Source organism: Mus caroli, unplaced genomic scaffold, assembly GCF_978045245.1.
Source record: "Mus caroli unplaced genomic scaffold, Mus_caroli_1 scaffold_14, whole genome shotgun sequence".
Lineage (NCBI taxonomy): Eukaryota > Metazoa > Chordata > Mammalia > Rodentia > Muridae > Mus > Mus caroli.
Window position 1 is genome coordinate 114438770 of NW_028227269.1, and position 22769 is coordinate 114461538.

General features: G+C 44.8%; 1 protein-coding gene across 1 annotated transcript in view; it reads left to right on the forward strand.

The window, feature by feature from the left end:
• The window catches only part of Ptprn2 (protein tyrosine phosphatase receptor type N2), an 808594-nt gene that overhangs the window by 401217 nt on the left and 384608 nt on the right, over nucleotides 1–22769 (forward strand). Inside the window, exon 11 of the mRNA XM_021179074.3 lies at nucleotides 8492–8571. Coding sequence (XP_021034733.1) covers nucleotides 8492–8571 — 80 coding nt within the window. The remainder of the gene's footprint in view (nucleotides 1–8491; nucleotides 8572–22769) is intronic.

Here is a 22769-nt window from a genome sequence, read left to right on the forward strand (position 1 = left end):
AAAATCCAGGACACGTGGGATGGTGCTTGCCGATATCATCTGCATTTTTATGGAAGTGCTAGTTATGCTTAATATGTTTTGTTAATGGTTATGTAGCTGTCAAATAAATCCCATTATTTCTTATTACATCATTAGAGACCATTAAAACGACATTAGCATGCTGATGTAATTATGCCAGCAGACATACAGCGACCACAGTTATGATTTTATAACTAATCATGGCTGTCCCGGGCTGGCTGATGAATGCTGCTTTGCCCCACAGCATCTACTCAGGTGGGAAAAATGGGATGAGCGAGGCTGAGGAGAGGTGGAGCTGAGTGCTTGGAGGTTAGCCAGTTCCTGGACAAGCATTGCAGAGCCTTGGGCTGAGATAGGTTGCACAGAGTCCTGAGTTTGCCCAGGTGGTCTAGGCCACTGAGAGCCTGAGGCTATGATTGGGCTTTATGGACCTCATCTTTCAAGAATCATTTCTCTTTCATCACCGGTATGCTTGTTTTGGACAGTGACAGAGGTACAGTTATGGGCATTGTCTTAAGAGTCTCCTAGGGAGATACCAGCACTTTGTGTAGACCTCATACCCCTTCTCCCTGGCCTGTGCCCTGACATGTTACCCTCTAAGCAGGAGGAAATCTTTACGTTTGCAGGCTTTTAGAAGTTGTAATTCAGTTTCTTGACTATTTGTCCCCAGCCTTGACCTTATGTCTCAATAGTTTTTGATAATACAGAGGTTTCTCACCTCCCTGGGTTGCTTCTGTAGCCTAATAGATGAACACCAGGGATTCTGCCTGGAATAGATGGGTAGGTACCTCTAAAAGAGTGCCTTCAGCAGGGGGCCAGAATTGGAAGAACACCTCAGGAAATAGGTAACATTTGCACCTACAGTCTGCTCACCTACACCTACAGCAATGCAGCAATGTCATCCAAGGAAGGTAGAGAGGAAAAAAGCTAAGCATTGCAAATTCTTCATCCTAGGTCAGAGTGCAGGCTCTGTCATCAGTGTTCCCCTTGACAATTAGAAGATTGCAAGGGGCTGATCATGGGAGCAAATACTCATGTTTTCCTTAGAAGAGCTCCAAGACATTGAGACAATGTGTCACCCTGCCCTAGTCCTGACTTTAGACTAAACAGGCAGTAGCAGGGATAAGCTGTTGCTTATTTGTAAGTCATTATGGGAAAGCAATGGTTCCCTGTCATGAGTGAAGACTGCTTTGGTTGAAGGCATTAGCATTTCCTATGCTGGCTAAGCAGCTACCTATGGGAAATTAACTCCAGAGGGAGAAAGTAGCTCAGCCCCTCTCAAGCCTACCAGTGAAGGGCAAGGTGAGACCTGGAAACTTTCAGAAGCCTATGTAGTTTCACCCTCTGCTGTCACCAGCTCTATGCCCTACAGCCCGTGCAATGAGTAGTCCCTGGGTGACATGGTTGGTCCTGTGGCTGAGGATATCTTGAGAGATAGTTCACAGGAGACTTAACAGCAGGGCCTGCTGATGCAATGGTACCCCAAGTCATTACTATAAGGGAGGGAGGGAGCCCTCCCTTTCCATGCTGGGTTCAGGTTAGTAAAACCCACTTATCAACCCACCCACTAGTTCATCCATCCAACCATCTGTTCGTCTGCTCATCTGTCCATCTATCCACCTATAAATCTATCCATCCATCCACATATCATATGGACCTCACACAAAATCAAGCTATCAAATAGACGAAACACATGTTGGTCTATCAGACTAAGGGAAATATGCTATCAAAAATTCAATCAACAATCTAATGAAAGCTTTCTTTATTTTGAAACAACTTTCAAGAAAGTTCATTCACTGAAAAATAATGGTCTTTATATCTTCTTAGCTACAAAATGTCAATATTAGAACAGTAACCTTCAAACTCTGTTGGATTAGAAGGTCAAGGGAATCTGGGCTTTTCTTTAAACTGACTGTATAGTCTCTATAAAGACAGCTACCACTGTGTGTAAGGAAGATCTTAAAATTTACCTGGCAAACCTCAATCTTGTGTTTCATGATATGAAAAAAAAGAGAGAAAGACTTCTAGACCCACCGGCCTGGGTGGAACTCTTACTAGATAGATTTTCACAGCATGTTTACTTTGGAAATAGTTTAAAATAACAAGAAAAATAAGCTTTTATCAGGAACTTGCTTGCTGGCTCCTTCCTTGATGGAATGGCAGGCCTGAGTGCGGACTGAACTCAGGGTGTTCTGGAGCATTGTGGATAGACACACAACCACTTAGAAGACCCATGTGCTTTCTTACTGATATTATACAGAGTGTTAAAAACTATTTTAACAGTTGGAGATAGAGGACTAAGTAGCCTTCAGTTGAGCAGTTCTGTTGTGTCCAACACTGGCATTAGTAGCAGATTGACTGGTTTGTTTTACAAGCTTTGAATAAAAGGAGGAGAATTTTCTGGAAAATAAGCATAGCCTTACACTTAAAATCCTACAAAGTCCTTCCATCCTTTGTTAGCACTGTCTGTGATCATGAAGGAGAATGAATGACTATCAGTATGTGTAAAGTGTCCATCGGAGTCACTGAATCGCACTGTGCTCAGGAGCCACTAGACTATGTCTAAATAGAGAAAAGAGCTTATAAAATGTTGAAATACATCCTGCATGCAAGAGCATGCATGGCTGTTTAATTTTGCTAGTAGCAGTTTTAAATGAGGGAGTTTTGTAAAGGCTCGAGAATTCAGCTTTCCATATTCTACCCAGCATTTTCAAATGCAATGCCCACTCAGATATGTCGAAGATCCCTTCTTTCCTAGGCCAGAGTTTGTGAGTTCCTCCCTTTGGTTTTTTTTTTTTTTTTTTCTACTGTTCATTCATAACATCACTTCTCCTGGCAAGTGAACTTGGCCAGCCAGTTGATGGTCTCTCAGAAGTCATGACCCAGAAAATACAAGTCTGTTCACACATCAAGGGTCTCCTATTGTGGGGTGCATTGGGCATTGTCAGGTCAACCAATGGTCCTCTAGAGGTCTGCCCCTATGGTAATTGACTATAGGTGATTCCTAAGGTGCATAGGTCAGGGAAGAGCAGAGATGACCCACACTCCGCTCCCCTCAGTTCATGCCAGACATCAAGCTCCTGCACAAGGTAAGACAATGCTTGGGCTGTGAGAGACATCATGCACAGGGTCACCAGCTGGGGTAGAAGCAGGGCATGAAGGAGAGGGAACATCTAACTATGAGCAGTGATCCAGAGTACTAGTTTAGAGAGATAGCCTGTAGTAACTGTGTCTGTTCCATCATGCAAAACCCAACTGCCAAATTTCCAGACCATCCCATGTGGTAGTATGTACCTATAGTTCTATCTATAGGAGGTAGAGGCAGGTTATTGAGTTTAAGGCAAGTTCATGCCACATAAGGAGCCCCCCTCTCAGTGATCACACACACACACACACACACACACACACACACACCACAATTATCTCTATGTATTACTAGGCAAGGTAGTGCATACCTGTCATCTCAGAACTAAGAAGGATAAAGCAAAAGGATTAAAGATTCCAGGCCCATATGAATCCCATCATGGGATTTTTGCCTTCAAAACAAACAAAAGCCTAATCAACCAAACAACAATAAAACCCTAAAACAAAGATCTTCCAAGTCATGACATATTATCCCAGTTTTATTGATTCACCACTGTTCAGAGGCCAAACTCACAGGGCAGGAAAGTAGCAGGTACACAACTGGCTAGTGAGTCTCCAAGGCACCAGTGTGTGGACTCTGCAGGTGTACCACAAAGATGGCAAGGAGGTCAGCAGTGGGTATGCAGAGCTTCTGCAAGGTAGCAAGAACAGTGAGTCCTTGTGGTTCATACAACTGTATATGTGAGTTATTTCAGATGTGTGTCAGGTTCATGGTCATTCCTGGGCACACAGAACAAACACTGGCTGTCAATGTGCATGTCCCCAGCTGACGCTAAATGAGGAGGCACAGTCTGTACTTGCATGATTTTATCTAGTGATTTGCCAGTTTAAGAATAGCTTGGGCATGATGCTGAAGAGCTGACGAGCTTCCTAGCACTCATGGAGAAAATTTGCATGTCTTCAATGTTCTGTTTAGGCTGTGAGTTTGATTCTGATCATTCAATAGTGTAGATTGAATGAGGTGGATTTGAACCCAAATGTACACAAAAGTCTATGTAACCACCACACCTTGGCTTGAGCCCCAAGAACCTGGACTACTTCCTGGGGACAGTATCTCAGCAAGTGTTCACCATATCCAGCGACTTCAGAGGAACAATGCTCCCAGGGATAACGAGATTGCCCGTGGTGTGTTCTCAGTAATTATCACCAACTCTGAAGGAAATTTGGAAGTCAAAGAACAAACAGTGCCTTTGTTTCCTAGTTGCACCTGGGCATTTCCTCTGACTCAGTGCTCAGCTTTCTTCCTGTCAGGGAATTTCCCTAACTACACAGCAGTTCTGAGCTTTCTCTTGCTTCTATGGGGTGTGCAGTATGTCATGTACATATGTGACCTGCTATTGAGCAGTAAGTCTTTAACTGCAAAGATGCTCAGGTAGGAACCCCTCCCCCACCCATGCTGAACTTTTGACTGTCTTACTCTTGTATAGGTCTTGTCCAGACAACCACAGCCACTATAAATTCATGAGTGTAATGCCCCCATGGTATCCAAAAGATACCATTTCACATCCATTTTGCCAACTTCTGGGCCTTACAGTCTTTCCTGTCTGTCTTCTGCAATGTTCCCTGAGCTGTTTGGTGAGGAGCATGTTATAGATGTTTCATTTAGGACCAAGCCCTCCACAGTTCCCCATACTCTGTATTTTGATCAGTTCAAGGTCTAGTCATCAGCATCCACTGAGGAGCCTGTAAACTTAGAATTTGTGACCTATAGCTTGAGGACTTGCTTATTCTGTACATTTGGATGTCAGAGTCAACTGACTTGCAGTTCAGGACATCCCTTGCTGTGCTAGACTCTAAGAGTGGAACAACCCAGGTAGCTGCTGCACAGGATATCAGAGCAGCTACCTGGGTTGTTCACAGTTAGATCTGTGTGTGACAACAGAACTAACTTCCCATGAGGTTTGATAGCTATGGCTACTTCTTAGAGAAGATTCAATGGTTTGATTTGTTTCTGATGAGAGATCAAACATTGTGTGAGCCAGAGTGAGTGACTTTGGAATGATAGTTGGCCCAGGAGATCCTAGTACAGGTAGATGCATCACTGTTTCTGTCCCAAGGTTCACTGTCAACATTACCAAAGCAGATTCCTTCTCGGGCTCTGCAGATCATCTTGCAATGACCCTTACTCACTGAGCATTTCAGTCTGGCTCTTTTCCTTTCCTGAAGACCCTTTGCATTCTGAGCAAGTCATTTGGAGTACCTCAAAAAATCCCATGGAATCTGATCACACCAACTCAACCAAGGAGGCTCCTCAGGGATGATTTTCTAAGTGAGTTGGTTCTTCGATAGATAGGATGTAGGGGTGCCCCATGTCTTTAAAACCATAAATGCCATGTTGGCAAAGGAGCAAGGTGATCTCTGGGTTCTATGTAGAACCAGTGATTGTAGGCACCAGAGGCATAGCTTCGCAACAAAGAAACTAGGCCACTTCCTAGGCTAATCATTCTCTACTTTGTAAGCATTGTATATAACTAACCAGCTGTTGGACAACATGGAGCCAAACACCAGGCACAAAGTACAGAAGTCCATGTCCTTGGTTTCTCCTGAGCATGCAAGGCCAGTTTCTTTTTTCATGAGCAAAACCCACACAGAGATAGTATCTATGAAACCTGTTCCTAAATGTCCGATGTCATTGCCTAGGATTCATGTGACATTTTTGTCTGCCTAGGTGCTAGACTTTGACTAGGGGATTTTTGGGTACCATAAGGCTCATTTTCAGTGACATTGGCCCTCATTGATGGATACTTTGCACAAGTTTCCTAGAGATATTAGGAAACCATAGTGCCCAGTCTTGGAGACTGCTATGATGGAAAAGCCCATGAGGTCTGAGAATTCAGAGCAGATTCAGCTTTGAGCCCAAGTCTCAGACAACCATCTACCTTAGTTATTCCCAGACATGGTGAAAAGAGAGGCACCTCAGAGGGGAGCAGTCAGCATTTGGAGACTGTGTCTGGTACTTTCCTCCAGAGTCCTCAGCAAATGTGTCCAATAACTTCCTTGCTTCCTTCCGTCCTTCCTTCCTCCCTTCCTTCCTTCCTTCTTTCCTTCCTTCCTTCCTTCCTTCCTTCCTTCCTTCCTTCCTTCCTTCCTTCCTTCCTTCCAATCCCTTCTGGAGATACAAAGTCAAGAATTCCTTTGAGCTGTGTGTGGATACAGGCAGCAGTACATCCCATCCAGTAGGAATAAGAGCTGATGCTGAGGATCATCTTCCAGATGATATCTGGAGCCCCTGGGAGCCATTCCCAGACAGGATGACTTCATACTCTGACACTGTTTTCTCATAGAGCTGGTGACATGAGACTTGAAGGAAGGGATCCAAGCTACCCAGAGTACCCTGGAGTTCTGAGGAGCTGATTGCTATGGACTCTGGTGTCATCTCCCAGCAGCTCTAGGTGTGGCTGCTGTAGCTGGGCATTTCTTGTATAAATAAGGACATTGTCAACATCAGCAGAATTCTAGGCTTAAGTGTCCTGACTCTATCACAAGTTAATCAGTCATCCATCATCGAATGGGTAAAGACCCAAAACAATTAGCCCAGTGCTTCCCAGAGCTGATGACCCAGCTGCAAAGCTAAGAATCGTCAATGGTTGCTTGTGTAAATGTCTTGTGATCCATTTAAGCACTAGACATCAAATGTTCATGGGTGAAGTACTTTCTAGAAGGTGTTAGAAGAGAGAATTTATCATTGTTGGTGCTTACTTGGGTAAATATGAAAAGAACTGAATGAGTCATGGAGAGGTGATTGGATGTGACATGGTAAGGAAGAAACATGTCCATGCATGTGTACTGATGTGAATGAAACCACTTGGTCTGAAAGGCCAGGAAGGGTACTGGATGGGTTCCATCTAAGAGGCAGAAGGGAGAGTCCATGGACAAGGACATATATGGGGACAGTTCATTGGCCTGAGCAAGGTCATGGCAGCCACCCTTGTTCCAATATCAGCACCATAGTGGCTGTTCTCTAAATTCTCAGAAAGGAAAGCTAAACAGAGGTATTTCTTAGGTTATGTCATACAGTGAGACAGATTTAGACTAGATGACCAGTATTTCCAGGGATTTTAACAGAACTTGGGCTCTCGATGTTTATGGTATAAGAAGCAGGAGGGTGGCACTCCTCAGAGAAGATAACTACTCAGCACACATCTTACTGAGCCCAAAGTGATGCTAGGTTGCTGGAATGGTCATTTTCTGTCTTGTAGGAAGACAGCTTCCAGCTCCAGAGTGCTGAGGCCCTGGGTTGACTGGAGAGTGTTGAGTCTGAAAATCCAGAGGCCGAGATGAAGATAGTTGATGAAGATGAGCCCACAGCTAAGTGTAAGGCTTAAAGAAAGGTTCAGGGCCAGAATCTTGGTGTGACTCTAGGTGAGGGCAAATGGCAGCCAAGTCTGTCCTGAGAGGGAGGAGGGAGGACAGGGCTGTATGTATGTGGTAGTTTCATTTCCATCAGCAGTTTTATTCTTTGACAAGAGTATGAGGCTGGTGTACAGAAGTTTGGTAATAAGGCAGCTGCCCATACCAGGACTTCCTCAGCTGCCATCTCCCACTACATGCTATTTTCCTGTTGCTAGTCTATCAGGAATTTGCCTTCAGAAGGCACTTAAGGTGTCCATTCCATGAAGAGTCTTTGGATCATTGTGGAGATAGGATTCACCTGCCTTCAAGAGTAGACCTTACATACCCAGTCCTGTGCTTACTGTATAAGTGTTCCTATATCACTAGGTTCCTCAGATGATTTCGACTGTAAAGTGATACATTTCTTCAAAACCATGTTAAACTTGGCATTTATAGAGCTACAGGCATTTTGATAATTCCTGCCTAGCAACTCCCTGACAGCAGCTTTTGTATTAAGTAGTTCTTAATGATGTGATGGGTCTTCAAGTGGCTCCTGCAGAAAGAAGTTTGAAAACACTTCTCCCCACTCTGCTCTTGACTCTTGTGCTCAAGACTAAGGTCCTTTCCCACAATAATTTCTCCTTTATGCTTGTAGAAATTCCTGTCTGCCATTATTGGATATGGGTATTTTTCTTTTAATGAGAATCCATCCCCAGTGCAATGGTGTGTGTGTGTGTGTGTTTGTGTGTAGGTATGTGTGTTTATGTGTGTGTATGTTTGTGTTAGTGTATGTGTGTATGTTTTAGTGGAAAGTAAAGTCAGCAATAGAATCACTAGAAATGAAAACAGAGCCTTAGTATCCAAGAGAAACACCATGAGGGATGGCAAAAGGCTACTTGGGGCCCCTAACCTGTCAGTGTTTTGGATCTCAAAGATGATAGGCAGCTCCCAGTGTTGATGTAGAAATGACCTTGTTCCTAAATGATTTTTTTTCCAGAGTTTCGGGACCAGCAGTGACCTTCAAAGTAAGTGCCAACATCCAAAACATGACAACTGCAGATGTCACCAAGGCTGCAGGTAAGGCTGTCTCTTCATGTGTGTGTGCACATATGCACACACACGCATCCACACACACACATGCACATGAATGCACATGCATGCATATACACATATGCATGCACACATACATGTACACATGCATGCACATACACACATCTGCATACACACATGCATACACACACACACACACACGTGCACACACATGTTCACAGCCGTTCATGGCAGAGAGGAGGCTAGATCTACACTGCCACTACTGGCCAAGTCAAAGGTGGCATGAGTAGGGTTAAGCCTAGCTAAGCCTCCTCCTTTGGTTTCTCACTTGATGCTTGGCTTCTGCTAAGCGATCTTGCTACATCATCTGAGCTGAGGAAGAGAAAAGCAGCTTTGCAAAGTGAGGGCTGGTATCTGTAGCTTCATGTGAGATGACTTTTCATTGCTATGTCAGCTGGGAGCACTCCAGCCTTGCTGCTGCCCCCATAGACCCATCTTATGGTCTAGAGGTAAAAGAGGACACAGTGACTTACAGACATGTTCAGGACATCTCTGAGACCTCTGTCCTGATAGACTAGGAATAACTGTGGTGATGCGATCAGGAATGCCATTGAAAAACGCCACTGGCTAGCTACTTGGAGAAGAGAAAGAGAAGAGAGCAGTTAGTACATCTTCTAAATATTCTCCGACTCACTGAGCACCCCTGCAAAGTGGCCTGTGAGTCTTGGTAGAATAGAAGATTCAGATGGCATAACACTGTTTGGAGTGACTTTTCTAGTATGTTTACACTTTAAGGCTGTTTCTGAGAGGCCAGGCTGAGGGTGAAGTCCCTGACATGGCAGAACACTGGTCCTCTTTAACCCTGTTCATTGCTATATCTGTGAATTATTTCTTGGTGAACCATAAGTAATTCTAAATGCCATTGTTCCTATTGACTTAGAAATTGCCTTGCTTCACTCTCCTCATGGTAGCTTCTTTGTCTTGGGATGACATAGTGTAGAACGTGCTTTGCTTTTACCTATGAGGGACAGACACATCCTTTATTTCTTCTGCTGTGAGTGCTGTTGAGTCCAACAGCGAACTCACAGGGAACTCCATGTGCTTGGATGTTCTTTGTGTTGTGATCAGGATAGCAGTCTGATTAGAAAAGCAAAGTGCTTAGGCTTCAAGAGTTGGCAGATCTGAGGTTTATAGGGTCATTTTGTTGTCTTGTCGTTAGGTGTGTAGAGCTATGATGTGCTGTGGAGGAATCCTGTGCCATTACTGCTACAATAGCTCAGGAGGTGTTCTGAAGATTCTGCAGCCCAAGAAGAAAGGAGTTAGGTTTCAATGGCTTTGGTCCCATGCTGACTTTAGGCTACCTCTTTCCTATGTGAACATCTGCTTCATGTGAGTGACAGCTGGTCACATTTAAGACCTTCCAGTTGTCTGAGGTTCACGCAGAGATGCTCCTCTGCTGTGGACAGGTCATCCCAGGACAGGAAGTGAGTTGGCTAGAAGGTTAAAGAACTATGAACAGATCAAATGGAACAGGAGTGCATGGGATTCTTGAAGAACTAACAAATTGAGAGTAATAAAAAAGATAGTCAAATCCAGTTTGTGCTTCCATGACTTTGTAAATCTGTGGCTTTCTACTAGAGAGAGATCAATCACCAACAGTCTTCTTATTTAAAAGAAAAACATCATGTTGTCAACACACTCATTCTCTTAGCCATACCTCCCTACTGGCTTTCTAGGGAGTACGGTTGGTTACCTCTGATCTAGTTTCTGGCCATTTCAATGTGTCCATGCATGTGTTAACTTTGAATTGAGGCAAAAATTGCATAGAAAGTTAAGCATCGAGTCTTGTCTATCAACAGGTCTCATAATGCTGACTCTGCCTACCTGCTGGGTTACATCTAGGAACATGCTAAAGGTGTTGAAAATGTATAGAGTTGCAAACATGTGTAAATGATATAAAAACAAGTACTCCTTTCATGTTTTTAACAATACCATCTTATTATGGATTGATGCAAGGCCGTATGAGAAAAGGATGCATAAAAGAAGATATTACCCCACATACAGCAAGCACACACTCCCACCCTCAAAGAGTCCTGGCTCCAGGGAGATCATGGATGAGCTACTGAGGACTAGCTCCAAGAGTGGGTCAAGAAGTAGAATTTTATCTCAAGATGCATTTCCTGGGCCCTTTAGTTTAAAAAGATCATGTGGAACTTTACCAGTGTCATCAAAAGCTTCCCAGTGTCTTACTGGGACAGACATACAGTGGGATGTCATTGTTGGTCCAGCTGTAAACATAACAGAGCCTTCTGTAGAAATGTCTGGGGTTACTATGGGCTACGTGAAAGCCCACTCAGGGTTTACATTGGTTTCCGTGGGACTGAGTGAAATAGAGACATCCTTTGTTGTTAGTGAAGGGAGGTATAACCCTGCTAACAGAACTTAAATTTATTTAGATAATTTTACAAAAAGTAATACAGAAATTAGTGAGTAGGTATACATTTAGTACCACATATATCCCCATCAGATACCTCATGGTGTTAACTGTGAGTGGCAAGTGCAACTGCTCTGTCATTTAGGTTCTCTTCCTGTTCCTAGGTGATGGCTGTTTGGGAATTCTGCTCATTCATTTATTTTAGTACCTATTTGCTTCTTTGATTAAGCCATATTAATTATACAGAGCTAGTTGGGCTTCTTAGTGACATTTGCGTACATCTATATATGTCCTTTGATCATATGCATCCCATGACCTTCTCTTTCCCCTTCCCCACTGCTGCTCTACTCTAACAACCCACCTCTATTAGTACCAATTTTCAAAATACAGACTCCACACATGAGAGAGAAGATGAAGCCTATTGTCTTTTTCTCCTTCCTTCCTTCCTTCCTTTCTTCCTTCCTTCCTTCCTTCCTTCCTTCCTTCCTCCTTCCTTCCTTGTTCATTTTCTTCCTTGACTCCTTCCTTCCTTCCTTGCCTCCCTTCTTTGCCTCCTTCTTTCCTTGCTTCCTTCCTTCTTTATTTGCCTCCTTCCTCCCTTGACTCCTTGCTTGCTTACTTGCCTCTTTCCTTCCTTCTTTCCTTGCTTGCTTCCTTTCTTCCTTCCTTCATGATGTCAGTTATCACATTTTCCCCACATTTTTTATTAGTTGAGACTTTCATGCTCTGCGTTTTATATTCACCCCCTTCCAACTCCTCTCACATTTACTTTTTCTTACCTACGAAACATCTTGTGTTCTGCTTTTTCAAAACCCATCAAGTTCAATTTGTGGATATTCTTAAGTGTGGGTCCTCCCCTGAAGCATTATCAACCTACACCCTTAACAAAAATGGACTCTCCTCCTGGCAGCTATCAACAGCCAGTAGCTCCTCAGCTAGGGGCAGAGCTTTGTGTCCTCGCCTTTTCAAAAAGAAAATCCTTTCTTACTCTCATTTTTACTGGGGTTTTTTCCATAATTCTTAGTCCTTAGTCAACTTTTATATTCTTCTTTTCAAAAACAAAAGACTTACTCATCTAGAAGAGGGCAGTGCCTCTGTTTTCTCCTCTCTATGGAGACTCCACTCAGTGAACTGCCATTAGATTAGCCATACTCACCAGAATATGCTCATGCTACCAAGCCTTCATGATCCAAAGACAGAATCTTCCTACCAAAGTTCCTACTTCTACCTCATGAGGCTACAATGAGTAATAGCCACTGGGTATGTGCCGGGCTCATTTACTGACTGCCTACTTAGGAACCGCCTATTCCAAACTGGTCTCAGGAGGAAAAAATTCAAAGGCAAGATAAAATTGTTTTAACCATAACCACTAAAGGATTTTTAAAGCAGAGTGATACAGTCTGACTTGTATTTTTAATTCCTTTTTGGGGGGGGGATTCAAGTTGAGGCACATAAGATGTTAAGGGCCATCTACTGGGTGTAAGATGTAGAAGGTGAAGGGAAAGAGAAGGCAGATGAAATGCTCTGGATGAGGACTGGGCTAGGAGCAAGGGAGGTGACATGGGTGTGGTCAGGGATGTGGATGGGAGTGGCTCTGTGGATAAAGATGATTGCATGGAAGTGGACAGTGATGTGAATGAGGAAAATGACATTGGAGAGAACTGCAGAGAGTGGTAGCAAGATGACAGGAAGCTGGTTGGAGGGTAACATAGGGTAGAGTTCAGAGATCTCAGTGTATGACAGCAAGCAGTGCAAGGGCGGGTTCAAGTCCAACACTGCTCTCTTCATTTGTACCTAATGGGGTGTCTGTCATGGTTGGGACAGGAAGTGCTTAGTGATGTGTTTATAAAAAGATAAAGAGAGGGGGACATGTTCTATGGAGCTGTAGTGAGGTATGGGGAAAGGGGGTGCCTCTGTGGGCCCATGCTGAGGCATTCCTTCTCCCTGAGAGACCAGCCACATGATGGTATAGTATAGAAGAGAGTTTAGTAAGAGCATGGGAGGAGAGTTAAAAGGATAGTAGAGGCAGAGAAAAGCAGAGAGAGAGAGAGAGAGAGAGAGAGAGAGAGAGAGAGAGAGAGAGAGAGAGAGAGAAGAGAGAAGAGAGAAGAGAGAAGAGAGAAGAGAGAAGAGAGAAGAGAGAAGAGAGAAGAGAGAAGAAGTAGAGAAGTAGAGGCCAGCCATGAGCACATGGAGAGAGAAGGGGGGGGCGTGGAGAGAGGGTAGGAGCAGGAAGTGAAGAGCAAGAGAGGAGCAGGAGAGCAAGGAGGGTGCAAGCAGCCCCTTTTATAGTGAGTCAGGCACACCTGGCTGTTGCCAGGTAACTGTGGGGCAGAGCTTAGACAGAATGCTAACAATTAGAGATAAACCCACTGAGCAAAATAGAAAGTTGATTTTGCCCATGTTAATATTGGGGATGGATCTGGGAGGAGACACAGTATCCCCCAAAGGCTTTGTGCAGAAGCTTAGTCTTCCTCTTGTGTTGGTAGTGGGAGATGGTGGCATCTTCATGAGGTGACCCTAGTGGAAGGAAGCTGGGCCAATCACAAAACATCATTGAAAGTGACATTAGGACTCAGATCTCTTCCTCTTTTTATTTCCCAACTTCCTTGACGTGAATAGCCCCCTCTGCCATGTGCTCCTACCATGATGTACTGTGCTGCCACAGGCCCATAGCAGCAGACAAAACAATCTTACACCAACCCTGCTGAAACCGTGAGCCAAAACAGACCTGTCCTCCTCCTTAGTTGACTCTCTCAAGTGTCTCATTACAATCACAGAAAGCTGACTATTGCAGTTACATGTGTAAACAGGGACTCAGAATAGAAAATCATATTCTCCCCTACAGGCTTGGACTGATGTGTTAGGCAGGCTCTGCCTGAGGCAGTGTGCTGGCTAGTGTTTAATCAACTTGACACAGCTAGTATCATTTGGGAAGAGAGACACTCAATTGAGAAAACACTCCTACCAGATTGGCCTGTGGGCAAGCCTAAGAAACATTTTCTTGAATAATGATTTATGTGGATGGATCCAGCCCACTGCGAATGGTGCCACTCCTGGGCAAGAGGTGCTGGATGGTATAAGAAAGCAGGCTGAGCAAGCCATGAGGAGCAAGCCAGTAAACAACTTCTCTGGATGGGAGACTACAAGCTATTAAATGAAATAAACTCTTTAAAAAGCAAAAAACAAAAAAAACCAAAGTAGTACAAATTACCACTAGGACGGACAGTGACTGTAAGACTTATCCTGAATTCCTCCCCGACAACCTTAGGCTGCACATATATAAACAGTGTAGAATTGTGGTGTCAAAATACCACCAGGATAGGATGAAGATGGACAGGTAGAAGCAGGTGGTGTTCTGTGGCCCCTTGATGGTTTGTGGATGTTAATTGGCTCTCTTTGAACATCTTTCTTGCTCTTCGCCAGCAATTGGTGTCTCCCCTTCACTCCCATGACCTTAAGGGCCTGGTGTGTGTGTGTGTGTGTGTGTGTGTGTGTGTATGTGAGAGAGATACAGAGAGACAGAGAGACAGAGATACAGAGAGACGGGGAGATATAGAAAGACAGAGAGAGATAGAGAGACAGAGAGAGAGACGAGAGACAGAAACAGAGACAGAGAGACTTGAGAATGCCTGATTGGAGAGTTCCTGGCAATGGCCAGCATACAGTGACTAGAAGATGCTCCCAAGGGGCTGGGGCTGTGTCTGTAGAAGGGACCCTCATTAGCAACAGCAACTTCAAGAAGTTCTTACCTCACAGAGGCTCTCAGCAGAAACCTGCTCCTTCTTCACCTCACCCATCTTTAGCAGAGTCAAACCTGTCTTTTGTAGATTTGAGGTACCCCACCTGTGTCTTCACTGGCTGATCTTCATTTTCTGTTAATACACAAAGGGTGTGTCTGCTTTCTCTTATCCTCTTGGCTTAGTGATGATAGTGCCTTCACACCTAAGTGGGAGTAGCTTGTTCCAGAAACAGGGTCAAGCACTACAGAGTGACTTTGCATAGCTAATAAGTAGCTTCAAGATAACCTCTGGGGTGGGGGAAGATAAGGTATGAGCCTGTACACACCAGGTCAAGAAGGTCAAGATAAACATTTGGGGAGGAAGGCAGGATATGAGCCTATACACTAGGTCATCTTGCAGTCTCTCTCACAGGCCAGCTTAGCAGACTGACTCTGAACAGGGGGAAAGCAATGTCTGTCAAAAGCCTCCTTTGGGGAATTCTACAGATGTCAGTTCCCATGGCAACTAGATGAGGAGAAGGGAAAATAGGAAGCTTGCTCTGAAATCTGGCTTCAGCTTCAAGCCCCTCATCATGGGCTCACCGATGGCCTCAGCAGTGCCTGTGAGCACTGATGCCTGCTTGTGGTCTCATCTCCCACTGTCACTGAGCCATTGCCTGACTCTCTGATGCTTCAGGCCAGGCTATGTGGGGCCTGAACTATCCCAAACACAACATGGATGACTGTTGGACTTTAAGGACAACAGACCTTCCCTACTTTAGAGCTTGGGATTTCCCCTTGTCCCTTTGCTGCCCTCCCCCGCCCCCAGCCCTTTGTGCAGCTTTCCTCAGCCTAACTCCACTCCCTCTGCCTGGGCTACCTTCCTGAAACCCCTCTGCCAGAGTCCAATTCCTGTAGCCCCCTCAGCTGGGGTCCCTTTCTATAGCCCTTCCCCACCCCCTCAGCCCAGCTAGCAGGCTGTCTCCAAGCAGAGGGAAGCAGTGTCTGTAAAAAGCCTTCTTTAGGGAGTTCTGCAGATGCTGGTCTCCATGGCAACGAGATGTGTCTCATGGACCAGGAACAGGGAAACTGGCCTCATTGTTCTCAGCCCTCTTTGATGTCCTCACTGTGGTTTCATGGCCACTAAGGCTGCTAAGGTGAAGCTGGGGAGGAGATAGGATTTGGAACCTCCATTCAAAGCCTCAGTCCATGTTTTGGCCACTGTGTGCCCCTTTTCCTTTCAGTACTGAGTGATTTAGGAAGGAGCCGACCTGAGAGCGCACAATTTGAATTCTATAGGACTTGGGTGAAACTGTTGGTTGTCATTGGTGGCCTAACTTTGACTGGCATCCCACAGGACATCTAGAGACCAAGAATGCAAATCACCATAGAGAGACCAGACATTCCTGTCCTCCCCTCACAGGAGGGGGAACTGCGGTGCAAAGGGGATTAGGAGAATGGCAATGTGTGTTCACTAATGGGGTGGGCCAGTTGCATCACACACCAAAGTGAGACCTTTCCCTGGACTTCCCTCATGGGGGGAGCCTGTTGACACTAGAATTGGGTTGTGAAGATGGACAAGGGCAGTGTCATCATACAGAATTATCATGTTGTCCAAGGGCAGTAGAGAGGGATGGTTCTAATCTGTGCTGCACACCAACTCTGATTAAAAGTGGCTGTACAATCATTCCTTTTAGACCCGAAGACAGTTTTCACTTTATCAACACCTTGTCTCATTACACTTGCAAAGGCAGCAGGTTTTCAGTCATGGTCTTTAGAGAAAGCATTCACACGGCACACAAAGTCTTACAAACAAGTGATCCCCATCTTCGCTGCTCTTGACTTCTCCCACTGCTGCTCAGAATTGGTTCAGGCTGCTGCAAAAGAAGTCACTTGATATGCACTCACTGATAAGTGGATATTAGCCCAGAAACCTAGAATACCCAAGATATAACTTCCAAAACACAAGAAAATCAAGAAGGAAGACCAACTCGTGGGTACTTCATTCCTCCCTAGAATAGGGAATAAAATATCCATCGAAGGAGTTGCAGAGACAAATTTTAGAGCTAAGACGAAAGGATGGACCATCCAGAGACTGCCCCACCCAGGGGTCCATCCCATAATCAGCCACCAAACGCAGACACTATTGCATACGCCAGCAAGATTTTGCTGAAAGGACCCTGATACAGCTGTCTCCTGTGAGGCTTTGCCAGTGCCTGGCAAATACAGAAGTGGATGCTCACGGTCATCTATAGGATGGAACACAGGGCCCCCAATGTAGGAGCTAGAGAGTGTACCCAAGAGTGGAAGGGGTCTGCAACCCTATAGGTGGGACAACAATATGAACTAATCAGTACCCCCAGAACTCGTGTCTTTAGCTGCATATGTAGCAGAAGATGACCTAATTGACCATCATTGGGAAGAGTGGCCCCTTGGTCTTGCAAACTTTATATGCCCCAGTACAGGGGAAAGCCAGGGCCAAGAAGTGGGAGTGAGTGGGTAGGGGAGCAGGGTGGGGGGAGGGTATAGGGGACTTTTGGGATAGCATTTGAAATGTAAATGAAGAAAATATCCAATTGAAAAAGAAAAAAAAGGAAGTCTTTGATCTTTCTGGTTAGAGTGAAGAAGGTGTTTGTGTTTGACTGACTGATGATGCTCTTAACATTTGAGCTTTGACATTGGACATGTATCCACCTCCTTTTGGGGTTCACTCTTCCAGGGTTACTTCTGAGTACTAATGACATATATACATGTAGGCTGTCCTTGGACCTACAGAATAAGGCCCCACTGGGGAGGCAGAGCCTAGCCGCTGGAGGTCTCCTGCAGAGAGGCCTTCTGCTTCACTCTGAAGTCATGAAAAACAGGAAGATAAAGTTCAGCCTCTGTAGTTGGCCTAGGGGCTCTGCTATGGCTGCCTCTACCCAAAGGCACACAGTGGCCCCTTTATGAATACAGCCATGCATCCTTGCATCCACCCTTCCTGTGGTCTTCACAACCCTCAGATCTTATCTTCCCTCTCTGTCTGCTGCTTCTTTGTCCAGCTCTTCTCTAATCCAACTCCATAAGAAATCTGATATGCAGTTAGAAGGGTTTCCCTGACCTCTCGGCTTTTTGTGGCCCATATCTTCATCATGTCCTGTCCAGAAAACTGAACAGCAAGCGGTGGCTCTTGGGCTCTACTAGCAGCTGTTGCTTTAGGAAGTCAGGCCCAACACTCTTGCTGTATATCTTATCATGGGCTGTGCTCTTGGTAGAGCTTTGAGATTTACAGGCTAAAGGGTCCGTGAAGCCCAAACATTTACTTTCTGGCCAGTCATAGAAAATACCTGGTAGACCTCTCAGATCAAATACAGCACCCTCTAAGTAAAAGAGGCGGACAAGGTGCCCTCCTCTTGTAAAATAGAGAATGAAGCTGTTTGGGGGAAGTAGTTATATTAGATAAGACTATGATATCTATTCTTGGTTGTTTACTTGACTACATCTAGAACTGACCAAAACCCAAAAAATGGCTCTACACATTGGGGAGAGATTTTGGCTTAATTTGAAGCAGGACAATCTATTTCATTGAGATGGAAAGACATATCCTTAGTCCAGATATTTTGAGGTGAGAATATCCACCTCTAATCTAATCTGGGACACACCTTCTACTGGAAGCCTATATAAAGGTCTCTCTCTCTCTCTCTCTCTATATATATATATATATATATATATATATATATATATATATATATATATATATGTATCTTCCTCCCTCCCTACCTCCTTCACTGGTGTTAGTGGCTACTTCTTCAGGATTCTGGCATAAACTGAAGACCAACAGAGACATCTAGCTTTGTGGACTGAACAATTACTGAGTTCTTGGACTTACTTTGTTTTTGTTTAACTTTATTTTTTGATTCTCTGTGAATTTTACATCATGCACCCCCAATCCCACTCATCTTCCCATCCCTTCGTACTTACCCTCTGCCCTTGCAACCTCTCCTGCAAAAGAAAAAAAAATTCTCATTATGGAAACTGTAGTGTGTCACAAATGTGTCCTACAGTATACCCTGTTGTCCACACTTTTTATTTTCAATTTTCATTGCAATGACTCATTGGTCTGGCTCTAGGCCTCTGACTTCTGCTATGCTCTCAATACTTGATCCTCACTGGGACTCCTCTCAGATATTCTGTTGTTGCCCTGTGTCATGGAAGACTTGCAGCTTTGGATCTGTAGGACAGGCTCTTCCACATGGTCTAGCAGTTCATAGATGGGGTAAATGTTGGATGGGCCAACTCAAAGCCCTGGGTCTGGGCCAGGGTGGTAGCAGAGCTGGTCAGCCCACCAGCTCTCCTGTACCCACACTACTTGGGCAAGCTGTCCAGTGCTGCCCCAGCTAGCTTGCCCAATGCCTCAGCAGGCAAGAGGCAGAGCTGGCTCTCCTGCTCTCATGCCACTGGAGTAGCATGGGACTCATACGTAAACAGAGGCAGCAGAGGAAAAGTCTGCATCTACTTAAGGTTAGAAAGCTTCAGCAGGCTATTTTCCTAGGAATCCTTTCAGTGAGAGCTCATTCAGCCTTGTCTGAAGGAAAGGCTTTCAGGAACCAAAAAGCCTCCTGGTTTTCTTATTCTAAGACAATGCACACCAAGACAATGGCATTTCCTATGCACGAGGTGATTTCCATTTTTATATGCAATTGCTCTTATTTTAATAGAAGTCAGATTCCTTTTATCTGTAATTAAATCCAGACTATGTTATTTGTTGAAGGTCCTCATGGATGTTTGACTTTATTATCCTGAGACTGAATGGGTAAAATAGTTCTGAGCCTCCTGTTAGTAATTTGACTTACCATCCACTTTCTGTGAAAATAAATCCCCAAAGGCAGGCAGCTTGATCTGACTCTGAGTCTCCTACAAACCCCAGGCCACACTATCTCCAAGCACAATCAGATGTGTTCACCTGTACACACCCCCACCTCTCAGCTTTTCTCTGTCAGGGCTCAATGACCTCTTTGGAAATCTGTGTCCAGTCTTCTCATTCTGGAGATAACCCAAGCTTTGCACTGATTCCTGTGCACGTTCCAGGAGGATTCTTTGGTACTGAGTTCCTTGGCTTTTGTGAAGTGCTGGACACCAGGAGGAAGCTCATGGGCACCTATGTATGCGATCCTCCCATTTGCCAGTCGAAAGCTCTTTGAAAATTTGGATCGTGGGTAGCTGCAGATGACAATGTGACAATGAGGAAGCCTTTCCGCATCAGCTTTCCTCTTGTTCTTGATGGCCAGTAGGCTTACACACAAGTTTGTACTCACTTCATAGCCTGTCACATGGGAGAGTATGCTGGTGAGTGTCTATAATTTTTTTCCTATGTTTCCTCGTTTTTCCCAACTTAGCCCTTTGTTGTGTGTGTGCATCATGGCATGGTACACAGGCTCTTGGGAAAACCTCAAAACCCATTTTTAGTAGGAGGTGGAACAGCTCTTGCCCATTGCCTGAGCCTCAGCCTTTCCACAGTGATATACTGACCATTGGCTACTGTTCTGCCATGAAGAGAAATCATGACCAAGACAACTCTTATGAAAGTAAACTAACTGGTGCTTGCTTACAGTTTCAGAGAGTTGGTTCATTATCATCATGGCAGGGAGCATGGCAATAGGCAGGCGTGGTGTAGGAGAAGTAGCTGAGAACTATAACCTGATCCACAAGCAGAAAGTGGGAGACTAGGCCTAGCATGAGCATTTGAAACCTCAAAACCCACTCCCAGTGACACACTTTCTTCAAACAAAGCCCACATATGTGCCAGGCTGAGAATGTCTATGGGCCAAATTTCCTATGGGTGTGTATTCAAGCATGCACAATAGTCATTGTGTTCATGTCATGGTTACCTTCCAGGGTTGTCTGCACTCTCTTCTGATATGTTTCTGGTCATACATACAAGGTCTCAGGGTATAAAGACAGGAAGAGGATCTATGCCTTTAGCACAGACTGGAGTCAGGTAGGATAGAGATTGGATCCTCATCTCTTATGCACACAAAGATTTGAGTAAGTTGTATGGTTTTCCCAGACTTATTTTTCCCCACCATATGTAGGGTGATAGCCCTCCCCCGTGTAAGGTCATCTAAGATCCTCTGCTAGCCAAAGGTTTGGTGCCCGTAACCACCACTGCAGCTTTCACATTTGGCTGGTTGTCTTTGTAGCTCCATCATGGTTACCACATTTGAGCAGGGGCCAAGCCTTCAATCCCTGTTCAAGCTCTCAGCCATGGGAACAATGACTGTTCATACTCAGTTCTGCCTTCTCTGAGTGTGTCACAGTGTGGGATGTGTCCTTCTTCTAGCTGGGAGCATCTGTCATGTCAGATTGTCACATCTTCACATTGTGTCATTAGCTACCATTTCTGCTTGTCAAGAAAAGTGGAGTTGGTCACTTCTGCATGGAAACATTCTACGGTTGGCTGGCTTATGCTCTGATAGGCATGCAAACCTTTGTATTATGATGTAATGACAGGTTAACAGACTCTCATTGAGACTCCGCTCCAAGCCCTCAGGTATGACCCCCTCAGAAGTCAAGTGTATCTATAGTGATATGTTCTTGGAGTAGAGGTGCAGGCTTTCTGGATGCCAGGGAAACAGACCATGAAGGAAAAAAAGTAAAACTTGGTTCAGACTGACTTAGGTACCAGTGCTGGTCAAAAGCCTCAAGATTCTGACACCAGTTCATTTATTGTAGCAATATTTAAGCACAGCACAGTCAGTTTTAGGGAAAAAGAAAGTTTTCTGATAACAATTATTTCAGTCCCATGAGTAAAACCAAACTTAAGACATGTTTACATTGAAGCTCCTTACAAAGTGCATATAGCTTCTTCCATAAGAATGGGTTCTCTTGACTTTGAAACAATGATCAAGATAAAGGTGTAGGGAGAATGACTGAGGTAAACATAATGCCTGTGGGAGTCAGGTTTGGCCTGGCCCTAAGATAACGAAGAAGTCACTTAGGCTGTTGTAAAGGATGAGTGACATCACTCATAAAGATGGGTTTTATGGCCTAGAAGTAATGTTCAGTGTTTGGAGCAGAGCAATCTTAGATAAGCAAGCATACAATCCTAGAGGATACTACAGAACCTGCCTCAACAGGTAGCAAAGGCCCACCAGGTTGTAAAGTACATTCCCCCAAGCATTCCAGGAGAACAGCCAAATATCTTCTCCCTTTGGAGAGAAAAGCTGCATGTTTAACTCCCCCTGGCCTCTCCAGTGCTTATCTGTGTGCAACAGGACTGTTTGCCCCCTACATGTTCTGACATACAAATGCTATTACCAAGGAGACCCCCACTGCCACCACAATAGCATGTGGGCCAGGTGTGTCAGCTCTCACTTGCCACCTCTGTCTCTGGACTTTCCCTGGGTTAACAGGTGCAATTCTGGACATCATTGTGCCCTCTGATCACACTGCAGCCCTGAGCTACGGTGGCAGTTGTTCTTCTCCTAGAGATGCCAGTGAACTTGATGAAGGTGGTATCAGTTCCTTCTCTGCAGAGGGTCTCACTGCAGGGGTCCTGTGTGGCACCCTGGGAGGCACATAGCAGCTCATCCCTAGTAAGTACTCAGTGGGAATCAGAGCTAGGCACTGTGAACTATGTGGGGGCATGACCTTGGCTTCATCCTTACATCCACATCCATTTTCTCTTGTGCTTAAGTGGTTCTTGGGTCAGCTGAGCACATGGGTAATTGCATAGGCAGACAACACATCCTCTGAGTGGAGTGGCTGGGCCAGCTTCCTCCCTCTAATTTGTGATGTGATGCCATAGGCAACTGTGACCAACTCTGCCCACCCAGCTCAGCCATGCTGCGCCAAGGGGAGCCGTGAGTGACAGGGAAGCTGTCATCCTGTCCCAGAGTGGGGAGAGTGCTCTCTAGTCAGCATGATGAGACCACTATGATTCATGCTACATTGTGGAAGGTCGGTTTGATTTAGGGAAATGTCAGATTGATAGAGTGTTCAGAAAGAAAAGCAGGTTATAAACACAGAGCTGGGAGTTCAGCCTTCATGCAAGCCTGCTCAGTAAAACGACAATACGCAAAACATGTTATT